Source organism: Neomonachus schauinslandi, chromosome 1 (genome assembly GCF_002201575.2).
Source record: "Neomonachus schauinslandi chromosome 1, ASM220157v2, whole genome shotgun sequence".
Lineage (NCBI taxonomy): Eukaryota > Metazoa > Chordata > Mammalia > Carnivora > Phocidae > Neomonachus > Neomonachus schauinslandi.
Window position 1 is genome coordinate 10992278 of NC_058403.1, and position 19602 is coordinate 11011879.

The 19602-nt window shown below is 47.8% G+C and overlaps 1 protein-coding gene across 2 annotated transcripts in view; it reads right to left on the minus strand.

Moving 5' to 3' along the window:
* Positions 1 to 1667: 1667 nt before the first annotated feature.
* Positions 1668 to 19602, minus strand: part of ITSN1 (intersectin 1) — a 159719-nt gene continuing 141784 nt past the window's right edge. For both annotated transcript variants that reach the window (XM_044913500.1, XM_044913508.1), the window contains 9 exons: positions 18421 to 18604; positions 16454 to 16552; positions 11645 to 11812; positions 7671 to 7883; positions 6558 to 6679; positions 5421 to 5503; positions 5023 to 5106; positions 4100 to 4273; positions 1668 to 2013 (listed from right to left, as the gene is read on the minus strand). In XM_044913500.1, the coding sequence (XP_044769435.1) occupies positions 1865 to 2013; positions 4100 to 4273; positions 5023 to 5106; positions 5421 to 5503; positions 6558 to 6679; positions 7671 to 7883; positions 11645 to 11812; positions 16454 to 16552; positions 18421 to 18604 (1276 nt within the window). In that variant the 3' untranslated portion in view covers positions 1668 to 1864. The remainder of the gene's footprint in view (positions 2014 to 4099; positions 4274 to 5022; positions 5107 to 5420; positions 5504 to 6557; positions 6680 to 7670; positions 7884 to 11644; positions 11813 to 16453; positions 16553 to 18420; positions 18605 to 19602) is intronic.

The following is a 19602-nucleotide window of genomic DNA, read 5'->3' on the forward strand; positions in this document are numbered from 1 at the left end:
CTTAACAACGTCAGAAAATATAAACTTAAAGTATTCTAACCATATTTTCTTCTGAGGAGTGGTAAACAAACGCATGCCTGAAGTTAAACTGGGTCTGTAACAGTGTTCAGTTGAAAGTTTCTAACTAAAGGGTGTATCTGTTTGTTTTAAAAAATACTTGTCTGTTGTTCTTGATACAAAATTCTACCGCTATCTTCAATAAATAAATAATAAAGTGTTTCTTAAAAGTATGAAATGTAAACTTTGTTGCCCTTTCTAACACACACACTTTTAAAAATTGCTTGAAATATGACAGGGCTCCTATGGGAAATTATGACACTATGCATTCGGTTCCCAGCAAAGTGGAGACTCGGCCACTATGTTGATGCTACCCTTTATAAAGCACTTCTACAACCCTAGTTAAATTCTAAGGACCTACAATCAAAGAGAACACCGTCTAACACAGGAAAGCTAGACTCCAGTACCAAGAGAACATGCAAAGAATGTTTCATGACCACAACAAATTGGGATTAGGAGGACATTCACATGCGAACAAAATATGACCCACACTTGTCATTAGCAAATCAAGTTATTTTCTAGTTAACCAGCCTATCTTCTGGTGTTGAAGGGGGAAAAAAAATCAAAGAACTCAAACCAAACAGCTTGGCACATGGTCATACACTCCGGACTCTGGCAACAAGCACATGTATTTCCATTACTGAGGGGTTGGTTGTGTGTGGAAGAGGATGGGAGAGAGTCTTAGGTCTTCCTCCCCTGATTTGTGAAGCTTGGATGCTCCTAGAGCCTTTTCCCCACCACATAATGGAGTTCCTTCACCTCTTTCCACCCCACTTCCAGACTGTCACTTTTCTTTTTCACATCTTGGGGATGTCTTTCTTGGGAACATAGCAAAGACAGCTGCTGGAATTTCCCATGACATTCAGGATCCGGCACATTCAAGCGAAAATAGGCTCAGAGCTGGTCACCAGCAATTACTCCTGTTAGGAAACATCATAGGACCTCCAAGCCAAAGAGAATTTTCCAACTGGGCTGGCAACCAGGACCCAATGACATTGTAAAGTAGCCTTTCAGTTGACCTGTGATGATCTAATCCAGCAGAATCTAACTTTGTAGATAACAAGCTTCCCTAGCCATCTTCCAAGCATGCTGGAAATCAAAACTGAATCACCTGATAGTAGCTAGTGATAGTTTTCACTGGCTTCTATCAATAAAAGACCTGGAGGGGACTGGAATGGCTCTAACAATGTACCTGCTAGAATCTTCCATAGACCAGCTCTTCAAAGAGCTAGCGCACTGGTTGATCAGGAGACCATCCATCTCCCCGAGTGATCATATCCAGGGCAGCATTTCAAACAAGGTCCCAGTGGGGGAATGAGATTCTGGAGCAGCGGCAGGACCTTCATAATTATTTCTAAACAGACGAAGGACTAGGCATTATAGATCAAGGGGCCTATTCGGGGACTGGTGGAGATAAGAAATAGGAGTGTTACATGAGTTCTCCAAAAATACAGACATTGCATTTATAAATCTAGTTTACAGTAACCAGACCCACGCCTCAGGCCCAGGGATGGACCAGACTCCCAACTGAATCTAGCTGGGGGCTCTGGGATTTCAAAGCCCCTAGAAGCCATGATGAGACCAGCAGTGAGGACAAAGGAAGACACAGTTTTGTTTCATAAAATGGGAAGTTGATTGGGGGTGGGGGAAGGATTGTCGAGAATTATTCCTAGAAGTTTTGAGGGGCCTGTCTTCACTGTCCCATTGCCCTGTGGCTGAACGTCAAACAGTGGTCTTAGGTAAGCCACACCATTTCCAGATTGCACCTGCCGCCGCGGCCTGGAACTCGGCCAAACACACCCACTCCCTATGCCTCATCAAACAACTGCAGGTCCAAGCGGACCACAATCTCTCCTGTGGGAACTTCGTGTAGCAGGAGACACTTTGTAACTGGACCCTTGGAACCCTGGTCCTTCTTGATGTCGGCCACACGGATCTCTGTCCGACCCAAAAAATCTGCAAGGAGAAAAAAAACACCCTGCTCAAAGAGAGAATTCCTTTACTTCAAGGCACGTGTTTGGCATATTGGGAATTTCTCAGCGAATTGAGAAATTCGCTTCTTCCAAAAGGGAATTAGGTCCGTTTACAGGAATCCGTGAACTAAAATGACAGAGCGTAATTTTTAAATGGAGTACAAGGCAAAAAAGAAAAAAGGACACCAGGGTGGGGACAAAGGTGAGTCTAGAAGAAGGTAGGCAAAAACGCAGACTATGACTTTCCCTACACCTGGGGACTTCCGAGTCCCGGGAGGCAAGGCAACCCCAGACGTCCTATCAGCTGCACAAAGATTGGAAAGTAGTATCTCCCTGGGTTCAGAGGCCACTTCGTGGCACATCCTTTTCAGAAAAGTCAGGGACGGTGAGCGAGGGCTGCTCTTTCCTATGCCCCCTGCGTGAGCCAGAGAGCAAATTCGAGGTGTGGGAGAGGAGGCTGTAGGCCTGGCGCTCTCGACACCACTTTTCATCAGATATTGAGCATCAGTAGAAGAGCAAATGTAAATATATTTGAACATGTTTTAAATGCTAGGCAATTATAGGACGGTGTTAAATGGGCCTCCAGACCATAATTCCTTCATTTATTCATTTAGGAATTATTGACTGGAATATACTATGTATGCTCCTGTACAGGAAATAGCCTTCTTTCAGGGGCCCATTTAAAATGTGAGAATTAGGGGCGCCTGGGTGGCTCAGTCATTAAGCGTCTGCCTTCAGCTCAGGTCATGATCTCAGGGTCCTGGGATCGAGCCCCGCGTCGGGCTCCCTGCTCTGCAGGAAGCCTGCTTCTCCCTCTCTCTCTGTTGCTCCCCCTGCTTGTGCTCCCCCACCCACTCTCTCTCTCACATAAATACATTTTAAAAATCTTTAAAAAATAAAATAAAATAAAATGTGGGAATTGGGGGTGCCTGGCTGGCTCAGTCGGAAGAGCATGCAACTCTTGATCTTGGGGTCATGAGTTCGAGCCCCACGCTGGGTGTAGAGATTGCTAAAAATAAATAAATAAGCTTTAAAAAATAATCAAAAAATAAGATGTGGGAATTTTTCTGGTGGACAAATACAGCTTAATTTTGTCCCTATGCTCAATGCATGGAAATAATCTCTGATATAAGAACAACATTAGGATTTTCGATTTATACCCTAGTGGAGTTAACACTGTGTCATGATATTTCACTACTTAAAACAACCATAACAACCGTCCAGTCTCTAACCTTCACTTATCAGAATAAAAACTGACAGTGAAACGCAGTAGGAGCCCAGGCGTGAGAGATTGTTCTGGGCAATGCTCTAACATTTAGCCAGCTACGTGCCTGTCTTCAGACCATAAATAAAGGTGCCTAACTCACAATGAGATAATTCATATAAAAGTATTAAAAGCCAAAAGCCACGTGGAGCAATTAAAGCCTCGCCTAGATCATGCTAGCAGTAACCCCTCACTCCTACCACTTAACTATACCCTTTGACTATAACTGAGACTGTCATCTTTAAATGTACTGTCTGATTTTTATTGGGTGAGGAAGAGAGAGTTTCTTAGAATCATTGGCCAGACCCCTTCTTTTCCAGGCTCACAGCAGAAACGGGAAGCTGGTTGGAGGAATATGCTTCCAACATGATTCCATCCCTTCGATTAAACCAGACACATCACCCAATGCCATACCCCTGTGAGCTGATGTTCTTCTCGCTCAACTGGCTTATCCATTATCACTGTGGCTTTTGGCCAAGAACTCAAGGCCTGGACTGAGACTTTGGGGGAATAGCCTTTTTGTAGTCGCTTGCTTTGGGGAAGCATGGGACCATGATGGTCTTTATCTAGGGCAGCTGGACCACTCTGGACCAAGCACGCTTTGTCCACCTTCTCCGAGATGCCACAGCATTGGTGAAGGCCTCTGTCTAGGAGAGGCTGAGTCTTGTCTTATGCCAAGCTCATCTCTCTGGAGGGAAGCCAAAAAATTCTGGGCACCAAATTCCCAGATAGGAAGCAATTTACCCACGAAAGCTGAGTGACAGGGAAGGAGGAAGGACACCTCAGGGGGCCATTCTCTACTCACCGTCTGGAGAGAACTGGTCCCTCTCGAACACGGTGATGCACAGGACCTCCTGCTCTAGGTCTTTGATGAAGAACTGGCAGTTGGAATTCCACTTGGGATTCAGAGTGTCCTGGATGGTCTTGGTGATGTGACACTGGGAGCCCATGGTCACCTCACAGTATGGGTTACTCTTTCCTAGAGTGGATAGAGTCTGCTGGACTCGCGCCTGGCTGCGGGCTCTCCTGGGCATGGCATGGCAGGGTCTTCGCTATGGTGGGCAGCAATTTCCCTCCATACCCCTCATTTTTACCTCCCCCCATTGCCACATTTGATAAATGGCATAAAATGGAGAATCTAGGGGCGCCTGGTGGCTCAGTTGGTTAAGCGTCTGCCTTTGGCTCAGGTCATGGTCCCAGAGTCCTGGGATCGAGCCCCGCGTTGGGCTCCCTGCTCGGCGGGGGGCCTGCTTCTCCCTCTCCCTCTCCCTCTCCCTCTGCCCCTCCCCCTGCTTATATGCTGGCTCTCCCTCTCTCTCAAATAAATAAATTAAATCTTTTTTAAAAAATGGAGAATCTGAGCGAAAACTCCCACCATTCAGCATCACACACTTAAACTATGATACTTAAATATTTATAACACTTAAATAATTAGATTAACGGACTTTAAAACTAGGCCTCTCCAGTCTCCTTGCTAGAGGCTTAGATTGCATCACATCCACCATGAAATGGCAACCACTCAGATCTCTCTGAAAAGCAAAATGGTAGGAAGGATTAAATTAAGAAAGAAAAAAAAAATACTCTGGGTTTTTAACAAGTGTTAGAAAGACCAATTCTGGAAGGAAATTTAGGGTCATGGAAATAGCACATTTGACATAAAGCTGGCTGGGGGCTTACAGAAAAGACTTCCGCCACTACCCCGTGCTGGAGGGAATTTGGGGTCCTTACCATGTGACCGACAGGGTTTCAGCTCAATGCCTTCAACAACGTTCACCATCAACCTTCCGATACCTGTTGCCCTTTGGGAGCGGACTGTGATGGCAGGAAGAAGAACACAAGATGCCTTCACTGAAACACCTTTCCCACCCTTGCTGGCTTCAGATCAATTTCATGTAGCTGCCCCCCAACCCCCACCCCGTCTCCCCCTTACATGCTGGCTTCCTGGTTCCTGGAATTTATGCTCCACCCTCATCCTGCACCCCACTCTCCCTCTCCCCAACTTCCATCCCTTCTCAGGCCCCGCCTCCCCCTCCAGGCCCATCTTTCCAGCTCCAAGGACTCTGGGCCCAAACTTTACAGCCCCAGCTTGGCAGGACACATGGGCCATGCCGCTGAGCGATGCATACCCAGGTACGCCTTCTCCCGTTTCTTTTTCTCAGTCTCTATATAGAGTTCTGAAGCAGCTTTGATTTTCTGCACCCAGGCAGTCCTTGGGAAGAAAAAAGACAGAAAGGTGCCAAACAGAACTCAGGAAACAGCTTTCGGGGCTTCGAACTCAGCCTCCAGGATCCTACCTGCTTTGTTCCTTTGCTCTTAACAACAAAGGCTGGGAAAGAAAGTCCGGTTTTGTGTCAAACGGTGCCAGTGATTTTTCCTACCATTAATAAGGAAGGGATGAGTGACATTTTTATTGATGTACTCGAGACCTGCCTTGGCCTTGGTGTCCCCGTGGCAGAGAGATGCTGTCCTGGAGATGTTGGCCTGCAACTCCCTCCTCCCTTATGGAAAAGCATCTCGTATTTGCCTCCCCGAAGAAGGCCAGAAGGATCTCTCTCACTAAACCATCCAAGGGAAGGACAAAACCATTTCCCTGAGAGGGAAGCTCTTTACATAGCAAAGCAAACACACTCAGGGAGAAGCACTTTGGCATAATGCTTTCTCCTTCATTTTCAGAGACCCATCTGCATGATAACTTTGGCCAATTTTCTTGCTTGGCATGAATGTTCTTTGGAATGTTGTTGGCCTTGTGTCAAGTTCACCCTTCAGAAAAGATCTATTTCATTCGGCTCTAAGGCAGAGTCTTGAATACACGATTGAAGCAAAATACCCCCCTGCTTTGAGATCCAGAACGCCTGTCCAAGTGAGCCAGCTGAGGACGGGGTCGGGCTTGGGGGGGTCCCATTAATCCCCAAATCGCCTTCCTATTGGCTTCTGCCACCTGGGAAACCTTAGGAAACGTGATCTCAAAGAATGATGAAAATGTCTTTTAAAGAAATTCTCAAGCAAAATTCGTTTCAATTCCTTTTATTTTGAAAAATTCACGCCATGTGTTAAACTTTTGAGAGGCTCTAGAAAAGTATTAAGACCTTTCTCCTACCCCCTCCAGCCAAAGGTCATGGTACTGCAACTCAAGAAATCTTGGGACCTGCTGATTAATTAAATGTCCTACGTGCGTCCAGCACCCGGTGGGGCCCCGGGCGCTGGAGGTGGGGCCCCGGGCGCTGGAGGTGGGGCTCCGGGCCCGGGGAGGTGGCAGGTCTTACCTTTCATTTATGCTTTCGGCTCGGAGGGTGTAGACTCGGTCAATGTGGGAGATGTGGAAGATGGGCTCATCTCCAGAAGGGTCAGTGGGTAATTTTACTAGAACCTCATTTAGGAAAATAGGCTGAAAAACAATGCATAGCCATTATAAAACCAGACTGGGACTCTGCGTGTTTCAGTGAACGATGAATGTGTGTGAGCTAATGTTCCAGTAAACTAAACTGAGTGTGTGTGTGTGTGTGTGTGCATGTGTGTGTGCGTTCCAGTAAATTCTACTGGAATAATGATTTTGTGTTAATATCAATATCATGTATTACTATTACAAACTATAAATAGGGATTTTTGCCTCCTCCATTTGCCGGTGTTTTTTAGGTCCTTCAGAAGAAGCCTTGACCAGTCTGTTTTGGCCATAGCAAATCCTAATCAGCAAACAGTCTCCCTAACTTCACCTCCAGCCAATTCCCTCCAAAGATTTTCCTACAAAGTTGCTGGTGACAATCCGCATTAAGTACATTGTTCTTTTCCCCACAATCAGGCTAACTGCCGCTTCAGAGAAAACTCTGTAAAAACACCCCCACACAGACAAATTTAGGAAAACAGCACCCCATGACACGAAGACACACGAACACAGCTGTGTACATCGGAGCAGACCAAATAAACAGCAGAAGGAAATTCCCCACACATTGACTGTTTAGATTGGCTTTTGTTGGCCAAGGTGAGGGGCACAGATGTTTCAAGCTACCCTGAGGAGCTTGGAGGCGGATCTGGGAATGTTTGGAAGGCGGGGCGCTGGAGCTCTAGTTTGGAGCTTTCCCAAGCCTGCCTCATCTGTAATCCTAGGCCTTGAGCCCCGCCAGCCCAGGGCGGCCTGCCTTCACCTGGTGACCCACAGCGGCCATTTGGAAGCTAATAGATGTTTCATCAATCGAGCTGAACGTTGTTCGTCTTCTGAGAATGCTGGAACTGCATTGCCTCAGTTACCCTAAATCCTGGCTCACCCCTTTGCCTTCTCCTCCATGCCACGGCCCCCAAACCCTGCTAAGACTGACTCCTTTTGGGAACTTTCTACTCCCCCAAACATCAACCCTGAGATTGCCATCTGGAATCAAACTTACAGTTTTGTACATTTTATACTGCAGGTTAGATTTGGGACTGAAGACTTTGTCGGTACCAGAAGAGCCCAAGGGTTTTATGATTTGGGTCAGCAGGAGGAAGTCATTGAAGAGGAAGCCATACAGCTCCTTGTTGCTCTTGGCCTTGTAGAGTTTCCCACTGTGCAGAAACTTGCGCGGCCCCAAGCAATTGGTCACTGAATTGAACACGAGTTGCTGAGAAAGGAAAAACAAAACCCAAAGAAGACACAATGAGGTGAGGTCATTTTTTTGATTTCTGTTTTTCTGCGTCTGAAAGCCCGAGCTCCGTCAGAATCTGAGACTTGCCCCCAGCGGGCCTGAGTCTGAGGCTCAAGTCAAGGACTGCTTTGCAGACGTCAGCCAATGCCTTTCAGAGCCAAGGAGTCAATGTCAGTCAAGGATCCAGTTCCGGGGATTCCGAGTGTCCAGATGAGTCTTGAGTATAATTCCTACTGCTTTCTCCCTAGGGGTCTACTAGTGTCTCAGGGTGACTGGTGGCCCTCTCCCTCTTATTGGCTGGGAAATGGGAAGCAGGAAGAAAGTTCTGAGTCCTCTCCCGCCACCTCGATGAGTATGTGCTGTGTCCTAGCGGGGGCATGAACCTGCTCCAGTGACGACCCCACACAGGCTCCCACAGTCCCTTGAGCTTCTGGAAAGCAGCAACTACTCTGTGTACAATTCTATAGGACACACGTTACTTTCCCAGGTGTGGCTAGAGTCCAGGCCCCTAGCACGTGGGCGACTGCAAGACTCAGGGGCGCTGAGTGACGTTTCAAAGCCAAGCAGAGTGGACACAGCGTGGTGCACATGGAATCTTAACCAACTCCCTTGTCCTGAAAATGGGAAGGGGACACTCTTTTCCTGCCACTTCCCAAACCTTGGAGATGGCTCCAAAGGCCGCTGAAAGCCAGCTCTATCATCCCACTGGGCTCTATCATCCATGTGAGCAGTTTCTGAAGGGGCAGAGGGAGACTGAGGCAGAAAAATGACCCCATAAAGACTCACTTTCTTGGTAGCCGGAGGAGAGACTGAGGGAGGGCCCCAGGGGGGAAGCTCCACCAGCAACCTTCAAGGCCAATACTCCCCAGAGCTATGAACCCTGTAGATCTCCCTGAGGAGGGTATTTGTGAAGAGGTGACAGGATTCACACCATGGGTCCCCCAAGAGATGCTGGTGGCCACGCATCTCCCTCCATTGTGGGGGAAAGAATCAGCAGTGCCTCTGTGACTGGAGACCTACAGGCATAAGGAAGAGTGACCACTCCACTCCACTCTTGGGTACAAGGAGGGGTGAGGGGCTCTGAGAGAGCCCCAAAGACTGAAGGTGACACCCACATGGGAGCCTTCAGAGGGTATTCTTTACCCTTTTGCACTCTGAACAGGAATCTGGAGATCCATGTTGCTCACCAAGAGAGAGTTCAAGCCACGTGGGGACAGACTATGAATCCAGAGAAGGCCGCCTGGATCACATAAAGATGACGTCATTTATTCATCCTCCTCCAAGTGTGGGGCCACCACGAGGCCAGGCTAACAATGAATATAAATGAATTGGGAACGTTTCTCTATCTTAGGACAAGGATGCTAAAGACAGCATGTATTTGAAACTTAATCACGGGGTTGAGTCCAGATCTGGGCCAGGAGACAGAAGCCAGCATGCCCCCTCTCCCTGATTGTATGGTGAACACCACACAGACAAGACGAAAGCTGGTGCACAAAGCTAGGTAAGACTGATCAGTAGGAAGGAAAACAGTCTATCTCAAAGAGGGTACGGAAGCCACAAAACTCAAAGGTTAAGAGCTTTTTTTTTATGCTTAATGTTTTTTGTTTGTTTTTTAAAGATTTTATTTATTTGTGAGAGAGAGAGAGCACAAGCAGGGGGAGTTGCAGGCAGAGAGAGAAGCAGGCTCCCCACCAAGCAGGGAGCCCAACATGGGGCTTGATCCCAAGACCCCGGGATCATGACCTGAGCCAAAGGCAGACGAAGACTGAGCCACCCAGGCATTTTAAGAAGACCCAGGCTTCACTGAGTCCTCCTGAGGGCAGCTGCGAGACTCGGGGAAGGGCCCCTTTCCAAAGAGCAGGTCACCATGTCCTGCTGCCCGGATTCAGGAGCTGTTCAGGTGTGCTGTCTGCAGGATCGAGTTAACCTCCTCTGCACTTGCTCCCCTGGCTTCCACTTGCCATAAAGCCATATCATCTATTGCTCTACAGATGCCCGGCTCAGGACATGCCCTCCACTGAGAGGCCCACCCCCTGGATGCCTTCCAGGACAGATATCTTCATCCTTCAACACGCAACCACCTGTCTCCATCTCCGATGCTTCCCTGAATCCCCCCGTGACTGTCCCTTCCTCCCCACCCTGTGTTCCCACAGCACCCGAACCTTGTCCCGCCTTCCCACTCCTTATATTTTGTTGTAAACACTGGGTTAGCCCCACCCACCACCACTTCATCCAGAACTGTAGAACCTGAGGGACGGCAGAGGTCACATTTTACTGATTTTCATTGTCCTTAGTGTCCAGTACTAGGCCCTGGCACTCGAGAATTGTTTAATGTTTACTGAGTGGACGAACGGATGAAAGCATCAGTGAGCCAACCGACCAATGAATGCCCCTGGATTGCATATCAACACAGAGTTCCAAAACGCATTTCCACAGGGCTGTTCCCACAGCTCTGTTTATCGCACACCTAATGCTGAAGACGGACAAGGAGGTGAGGCAGGCGAGGAATCTGTGGTGGTGACTTCCTCAGCTAGTGATTGCCTTCAAAGCATTGGAAGAAGGGAGAAGCCACAGGGAGAGTGGACGAGGGGGACACATTCTGCCTGGGCATTTTGGTAAACCCTAGTGAATGGTGTGTGTGTGTGCGCGCACACACGCACATGCATGCAGAGGCAGAGAGAGGGAAAAACAGGCAGAAAGAATCAATGAAACTAAAGGAAGGGAAAGTGACAAGAAAAGAAATACTAGAAGAGAAACTTCTGTTCCTGGCAGTATGGTGGACTAGATACTCTGACACATCCAGTGAAAAATTTAAAAACTCAGTAAAATATAAAAATGCACTTTTTAAATGCAAGCAAATTGATAAAAAATATATAAAAAGTAAAAAATGTGCAGAGGTCAAAAACAGAATGAAAAGGTGTACCCCAGAAGATAAGCCAACCCCAAAGCCAGCTTCAACCCTGAGGGTCCCTCTTGAATCTAGTTGACCTTGAGCTTCCATTTCAAAGGTCACGTGGGGTGCGAGCCGAGCAATGTATGGAGGGCCCACGTGAGCAGAGGGATCTAACAGGAGACAGCCACAAAAACTTTCTCGTAGAGGAAGAATGACAAATAAACTCAAGCACAGAAGAGAGGAACAAGAAGACTTACTTGCCATTGACCTTGGACTAAGTGCCATGAAAAAAAATGCCCCTGAGAATTTGCAACCTCAAGGCAGCCCTCGCCCAAGTCCACAATGACAATTCACACAGCAGTGTGATCCCCAGACCCCTCTACATTTAATCTGGGGTGATGCTGGTAGCAATTCTCTCGGGAGGAATGCAACTCCAGACCCCGCAGGCAAAGCTCCAAGGAACACGGACCTCACAATCAAAAATCACAGCACAGACAGAGAAGCGGGCATGCGCAGTGACGGCTAGCAGAACTGACAGACACGAGCGAGCTCCAGGCCTGTAGATGGTGGAATGTCCTGATTGGGACTATGTTTAAAATGTTAGAAAAAAAAAATGAAAAGCGTGGCCACTTGTGCAAGAGCAAGACACGAGAGAGAAGCCAGCAGATCTGACAACATGAACGGAACTTCAGAAAATGGAAATAAAGAAGTCAGTGGACCGGTGAAGGGGCGGCGGATAAGAAGCAGGAGGAAGAGAGAACGATCCTGCCCGCCTCCTCCTCCAGGCTGGCGGCAAGACTCAGCTTGGCGGGGGCGGCCCGGGTCCCAGCCCGCGGGCAGCTACCTCAGACAGGCCTTCACACTGCACGTGCGCTTGGATCCACTCCAGCCGGTCCGAGTTCTCCTTCTCCCGCACCCCTTCGTTCACCTGCGAGCACAGCTCCTCCGCTTTCTCCAGGGCGTGCTTCAAGTGGCTGTGGTCAGGGTGGTTTTCGGGGGTGTTTTCCAGGATCTACGGAAGAGGACACAAGACAGCAGCGTCAGGCGGTGCAGGTGGGCCCGGGGCGGGGGGGGGGGGGGGGGGGGCCGGGGGGGGGGGGGGGGGGGCGCAGTCCTGGAGGGCCCAACAGAGGCAGGGCACGGCACCCACCTTTCCTGATGGGTGCCCACCTGGGGAGCTGCCGCTCTGAGCGCCCAGCTGCAGCGATGACAAGAGCAAGATGGCCACCCGTTGTTGGCCGGGTCCCCTGGGGAGGGAGGGGATGCCACATTATTTACGCTTGGGGTTTGAGGAGGGCAGTGGCTGCAGCCGGGGTAACAATGCATCCTCACGGATTTTCCCCTAGAAAATGGCTCTTTTCCTAGGTCCGCGGGAGCTGCAGGCATCGGCGCAGCTCTGGAACAGCGTGCCAAGGGGTGCATCTGAGCACATGTGTGGTTTTCTGTGTAGAACACTCCAAGCCAGCCAGCAGCTAGGCCTCCTGCATTAACATCTGGGCTCTGCCAGTGACCAGCCATACATGGGCCAACCCCCCAAATGTTCTGAGCCTCAGTTTCCTTATATGAAAAGTGGGGATGCTCCACAGCACCTCCTTTTTAAGGTTATCTGGAGGACTAAATGATTTGATAGAGTGAAGCACTTCGAAAAGTACCTGGCCCTTAGAAGGTGCTCAGTGAATGAGAGCCATGACCATCAGATTCTCAAAGGACTTAGAGTGCATTAAAAGCAGTCATGAAGAAAGGCCCTGAGCCAGTTTTGGAATGCACCAGGGGATGTGGAAGGTGTACCTGCTTAGGACTTGTCCACACACAAATAATTCACATGGACCTAACCTTGAATAGTATCTCACCTCAAAGGTACCCTTTGGCTTAAAGTCCTAGGGAAGTACCTAAATTGAGAAAAATGCACATTCTGGGTCCCGCCTTCTCCAATCATCAACAACATCCCCACCCTCCGGGCCAATCCTGGCTGTAGCTAGGATCCTTGTGGGAACTCCTGATGCCTCATCCCTGACCAAATCCCTGGGGGAGGGACTCCACGTGCAGGTATTTTCTAGAGCTCTCTGGGTGATTCTAATGTGCAGCCAAGTCTAAGGACTACAGCCCTAGACTGGGAGCCCACACAGCTGGCTTGTGCAAATTCATTTGTTTTGGTTTTGGTTTGGTTTTGCTTTCTTTTTTTTTTTTCTTCAATTTACTTAAACTAAGAACCAAAAAGAAAACAAAAATAGTTCACCCATTTATGCCATTCTCTACCCTTGCCTCTGGCAACCACTAATCTGTTTTCCGTATCTATGAGCTTGGCAGTTTTCTTTAATTAATTGTTTTTAAGATGCCAAATATAAGAAAGATCATATGGTATTTGTCTTTCTGAGTTATATCACTTAGCATAATGCCCCCAAGGTCCATCCATGTTGACACAAAAGGCAAGATTTCACTGTTTTTTTATGTCTGAACAATATTCTATTATATATTATATACATATATACGGTGTGTGTGTGTATATATATATATATATATAATTTCTATCCATCAATGGACAGTTAGGTTGTTTCCATGTCTTGGCTATTATAAATAATGCTGCAGTGAACATGGGGGTGCATGTATCTTTTTGAATTAGTGTTCTTATTTTCTTCAGGTAAATACCAAGAGGTGGAATAGCTGGGTTGTATATGGTAGTTCTATTTTTAATTTTTTGAGGAATCTACTTACTGTTTTCCATTGTGGCTGCACCAATTTATATTTCTACCAACAGTGGACAAGGATTCCTTTTTCTCCACATCCTTATCAACACTTGTTATTTCTAGCCTTTTTTTTTTAAAGATTTTATTTATTTATTTGAGAGAGTGAGAAATATCAAGAGAGAGCATGAGTGGGGGGCGGGGGTTCGGTGTGCAGAGGGAGAGGGAGAAGAAGGCTCCCTGCTGAACACGGAGCCTGATGCTGGGCTCGATCCCAGGACCCTGGGACCATGACCTGAGCCAAAGGCAGACATTCAAACAACTGAGCCACCCAGGTGCCCCTCTAGTCTTTTTTATAATATTCTAACAATGTGAGGTGATACTTTATTATGGTTTTGATTTGCATTTCCCCAATGATTAATTACATAGAGCATCTTTTCATGTACCTCTTAAGGACTATGTATTTTCAGAAAAATGCCTAGTCAGATCCTCAGCCCATTTTTAAATCAGGTTGTTGGGTTTTTTTGCTATTGTATGGGTTATATGAGCTCTTTATATATTTTGGATGTTAGCCCCTTATCAGATATATGATAGATACATAGATATAGATAAGTAATCTATGTATATTTCAGTACCTACTTACCTGAGTATAAAATGTGTTTACCCAGTTTACATCTATCATTTGTCTTTCATTGTTGTTCATTATATTTTGTCACACAGAAAACTTTAAGAAAAATCTTTATGCAAATAGTATATTGACACATCCTTGATCTGCAAGATCCAAACAATACAGAAGTACATAGAGCAAATGTGAAAGTTCCCTTTCACTATCCTCCCCAGGGGTAACCATGCCAACAGACCAAAGGGCATCCCTTGAACTCCTTTTAGATGCTCTGCATACGTTTAATAATCACACATAGTTTTTCCTCTGTTTTATAAAATGAACTACACTGTAAGATTGCTCATGAAGGGTTTTTTTTTTTTACTTAATGGTATTTTCTGGATGCCATTCCATGCTAATACATAGAAGTCTTTGTTGTTGTTGTTTTTAAGATTTTATTTATTTATTTGAGAGAGAGAGTGAGCGAGACAGAGAGTGAGCACAAGTGGGGGAGAGGCAGAGGGAGAGGGAGAAGCAGGCTCCGTGCTGAGCAGGGAGCCCGATGTGGGGCTCAATCCCAGGTCCCTGGGGTGAAGGCAGACAATTAACCGACTGAGCCACTCAGGCGCCCCTGAAGTCTCTGTTTTTAAAAATATTTTCCGAGTACAGGTCTACCACAATTCATTTGCTCTATTTAATATCTAGGTTGTTTCCAGAATAAAATATTTTTTTAAGTTGCTACAACTCTAAATCTTTTAAATCTCTATCCTTACTGCCAGGCTAAGAATTTCTCCACCTCAGCATCATATACAATATTTCATCTTAGTACTTTTATAGTTTTTCACATGTATCTTGTAACTGGCCACCTTTTAAAATTTCTCTTCTTTTTTTTTTTTTTAAAGATTTTATTTACTTATTTGAGAGAGAGAGAGAATGAGAGACAGAGAGCATGAGAGGAAGGAGGGTCAGAGGGAGAAGCAGACTCCCTGCCGAGCAGGGAGCCCGATGCGGGACTCGATCCCGGGACTCCAGGATCATGACCTGAGCCGAAGGCAGTCGCTTAACCAACTGAGCCACCCAGGCGCCCTAAAATTTCTCTTCTTGGTTCCACTATTTTTCAGTTCACTCTCGGGTCCTCTAAAGGGCAGCAATCATGTTTCTGCAAATAACAATAATTTGTTTTTTCCTTTTTAATATTTATGACTCTCGGTTCTTTCCTTGTTTTTGCCCCCACCCCCACCCCCACCCCACCCCCACCGCCATTGCCTAGATCTAGAACACCTATTTTAAAAGCTCATTTCCAGCTCCAATGTGCAATTAAATTTGGGGGAAAAAAGAGAAGTACCGCACCAGTTAAATAACAACTGTCAAGTTGGAAGAGAGGAAACAGTAGGTTGAAAGCCTGATTCAAAACTAATTATTTAATTCAGCCAAGGTGGCCACAGTGTACTTTGTGGGGCCAAGCTGGGGTTGGACGGAGGAGATGGCTTACGTGGAGGGAGATGGGTTACTATAAGGGGTCTGAGCAAATCAGTAAATGTATTGATGATGAGAGGGAGGTTTCTCATAGAAAAGAAGTTGTAAGTATAGAAAGGGGGAAGGCTAGAATCAATTCTGTGGTATAAGATTAGAACAGGACGTATCAGTGTGAGCTCATGGGTTTTAACATGCATTATTATCTACATGGATTGATCTAGAAATAAATATAAAGGTATGTGTGTACACTTACATATAAGCATGTATGTATGAATATACATATGTGTATTTCCTGACTCGGCCACTGAGAGACCCAAAAGGCAGTAACACCCTAACAGCAATGAGCACACCGGTGCCCAGATCTGGGTTGCTAAAGTCTCCACGAAAGGGAACCAGATCTAAAACCTCTCTCCGGGAGCCATCCCCGCTATGGTTATATAATCACAGGTTCAGAGGATGTCTGGGTCTGCTCACTCATATTACAGATAGAAACACTGAAACCCTATTTTTTTTTCTTTTGGTATTGGCTTCATGATGGCTTTTTGAGGATGGGTGGTAGGCATGACATTTCTTTCTCTTTCCTGCTGGGAAAATTGAGGCATGAAGGCGTTATACCTCTATTAAGAAAAGAACCAAAGAACTGAGCTTTCATTTTCCAACTTATGAGGTAAAAGCCACTTGGTCACACAGCTGAAGACTGTATATTATTAGCTCTTTTCAAAATGAACAGCTTTTCTTTCTGAGTTACCAAGCAGATACTTCCAACATCCCCTTGGTGTATGATTCTACACAACAGATACCAGGTACGTTGGCTGGGGGATCTTGCCCGTGACCCTGGATCCCTGAAGTGCTGAGAAAGCATTCCTCTGCTTGAAAAGGCAAGATGGGTACTTACATTTTTAATGATCAGTGGGTATCTTGTTACCCGTTGCATAGGCTTCAGTATAAAACTGGAGAGAGGCATCCCTTTACATCGAGGGTCCATTGCCAGCCTCTGAAATGAGAGAGTTTTTTAAATGTCCTTAAGAAATCTGCAAAATCCATTCAGGGACATCCGCTCCTCCCGCCCCATCACATTGTCTCATTTATCTGGACGAGAACAGAGGAGCCTGGCGTTGGAAGGGCCTGACTCAATATCCCGGTCCAGGACGATGGCGATTGGAGACCCACCCCTTCCCTGGGACACACAGTCCCTCCCTTACAGAGATGAGATTCTGGCTCTACAGAGAATATTTCTTCTGTATATCTGCCAGACCTTTTTAACAGCCCCAAGAGGAAGAAGAAACACGAAGCTGTAGAGTTAGAATAGAAACTCCCCTTAAGTCCCAGAGATGCCAGAGGGGCTGAATCTCATTGTCTCGATCGGATGGAGCCCGCACACACCCATGGGAGCCCCAGGCAGGTGGGTACAGTGGTGCTGAGACAGGAGTGGGGCAAAGGACTACAACCTCAAGTCTTGTGGGTTGTCCCCACCCTAGACCACCTGTCCCTTTTGTCAATTCAGCCAGAGGAAAGGGTCCTATCCCAAAAGATGATCCCATCTGTAAGTTACAGGGATTATGTGGTGACTCAGCTCTCAAAGGCACTGGCCAGGTTTAACACCTTAGAAACGGGCAGTTGCCATGACCTAGGCCCCAGGTCCCGGGAGGTGTCAGCTTCCCAACCTGCTCCTGCCATGGTCATCATCATTCCAGGAACACCTCATACCTGGCAAAGGCGTGTCAAACCCCCACAAGGGTGAGGCGAGGAGAGGTGATGAGGGAGGGGAAACAGGCCCCCTGTCCTGGGTGGTGTCAGCATTTCCCTCAAGCTCAAGTGCATCCAGTGATGAATTCATCCTGCCTTGTGTCCGGGGAGGACCGGCCCTTGGCTAAAAGCCCAGGTGGCCCAGCATCTGCTCTCCAGTCTCTAGACCACCCTGGGCCTACTTTTTACCAATATTTCTCCCCTTCGAATGACTTTAGAATGCCCCCCCCCCCATTCATCGGCTAGCAAATCAAAGCATTTAATGTTGAGAAACACCAGGGGAAAAGGAAAGAACAAGCATGTGGGATGCTGCGGTCAAGGAGAGATCTCACAATGATGATTCCACAAACGTGCTTAGTGGTGGGGGAGGGAATGGCCTGCCCGCAAGTGCACGAGGTACAAAGAGAAGCCTGCTGTTAGTATTATTGGTCTACTCACCAAAATGTAACTGAGGTTCCGCAAAAGTTATTTGATTCTTTCTCTGGGAGACACGGAGGCTGAGTGGACCAGTGGGGCCAGGGGGACCTGCCCTGGCCAAGGCCAAGTCCCAAGGCCTGCAGCCCCCAGCAGCATGGGGCCCACCTCCTCAGATGTCCCTTGGGGGACACATGGCTCTCGAGACCCCTATTATCCCCCGAGGCAGAGGTCCTGGCATCCCACACTCACCCCCACACGCTTTTTAGAGCTCGAGGCCACCCACAAAAACCAACTGGAAAAGGAACAAAGGGTCCCTTGAGATTCCCGGCCATTCCCTCTGCAGCAAAGAACGGGGGGTGCTCAGACCAAACAGAATGGGGCACCTCAGATGCACCAGCCCCGCTGGGCCTGACAAATGAGATCGAAGATTTGAACCTGCATCCAAATAACACCGCTAACACAGGGACCACAGGTCAGAGTTTCCGGGTGCAGGCTGGCCCCTCCTCTCCAAGCCCAGCCCTTTGGTCAAAGCCCCACCTGCCGGCCCGCGGCGGGCCCCTAGTGCTCGGCCAAGACCTCGGCCCCACTGGCTGTTTTTAGCAGGAATATGCTGGCAGGCTTGAATTCGCTCCTCGCACACCTAGCTGCCCTGCGTCAGCCACTGAGGGGCCGGGGCTTGGCTGAGCCTGGACTCCTTACTTTGACAAACTCCTTGAAGTCCGGGGCCTCGTCTGTCTTCTGCTGGATCAGGGCAGCTCCGTTGAGCTGACAGCTGCAGAAGCGAATGTAGGGCTGCATATGCGGCAGCTGGGCGGTCAGGATGTCGCCGATCATCTTCACGGGCATTTTCTCCCCTGACATCTTCTTGCGGACCCGCAGCGCTCTGCACGGGGACACGGGAAGTGAGCCCCCTGCCTTCACACTAGCCGCCGGTGACGGGGCACACTTTGAGGCCATACAGAAACAGAACGTGTGGGAGGGGCACAAACCCAGGGCCACTAAAGGATCTACTGGGGGAGACAAGGAACAGAAAAGAAGCACGTCCGGTGCTACAGAGAGGTATTGCCAGGGCAGTTTTCCTTGGCCTGATGGCTGTCTGCTGGTTCTTAGGAATAACTTTTCAGAGACATCTTTGCTGAACAAGTCAGCATGAAAAATATTTTTTTCTTTCTTATTGAGAAATAGGGGATCATTTCTCTCGTAACTCAGACAGGATCCCTGTGTCGACGTCTCACTTTATGGATTATCTGTGGTCTAAGTCCCAGGCTACTATGGCCCAGCACTGAGTCTGTTCCCGGCCAATGTCACCCGAGGGAAGCTACCGTTGCCAAGGGACATAGAGGCTCATTTTCAGACTAAACAGAACATAATTAAGATGGTAAATCAACTGCTGCAGAGAAATAATCCCATTATGTTCACCAAAGCCCGGGATAAATGGTTGTCTGAACTATCTGTGCTGTTCACTGCTTCATCGCTGTGGCTAATTTGAACTTGACTGGGTTAGGAAGTTCTGAAGAGAGAAGCCTATTTATATGATAATGGACCAGTGAACCCAAACAATTCATCTCCTGGAAGTTGAGAAGAGACTGAAAGGGCTGGGAGGTGTTTGTTCTGAGATCCAGCTGCAGTCGGAATGTTGAGGGCCATGAGAGCCAGGACTGTGCAATCCACCCAACTCCAGTATGTGAGCTCCTAACACCAGCCTCTAGAGGGCACATCACTGAGCCTCTACACAGCAAGGAGAGCGATGCGCTAGGAGGGCAGGACCACAACACCGGAGGCCATGAGTGTGTTCTGCCTCCCCCAGTGATGGTGGATGGATGGATGGATGGTTGCATGGATGGATGGATGGATGAATGGATGGATGGATGGATGGGTGGG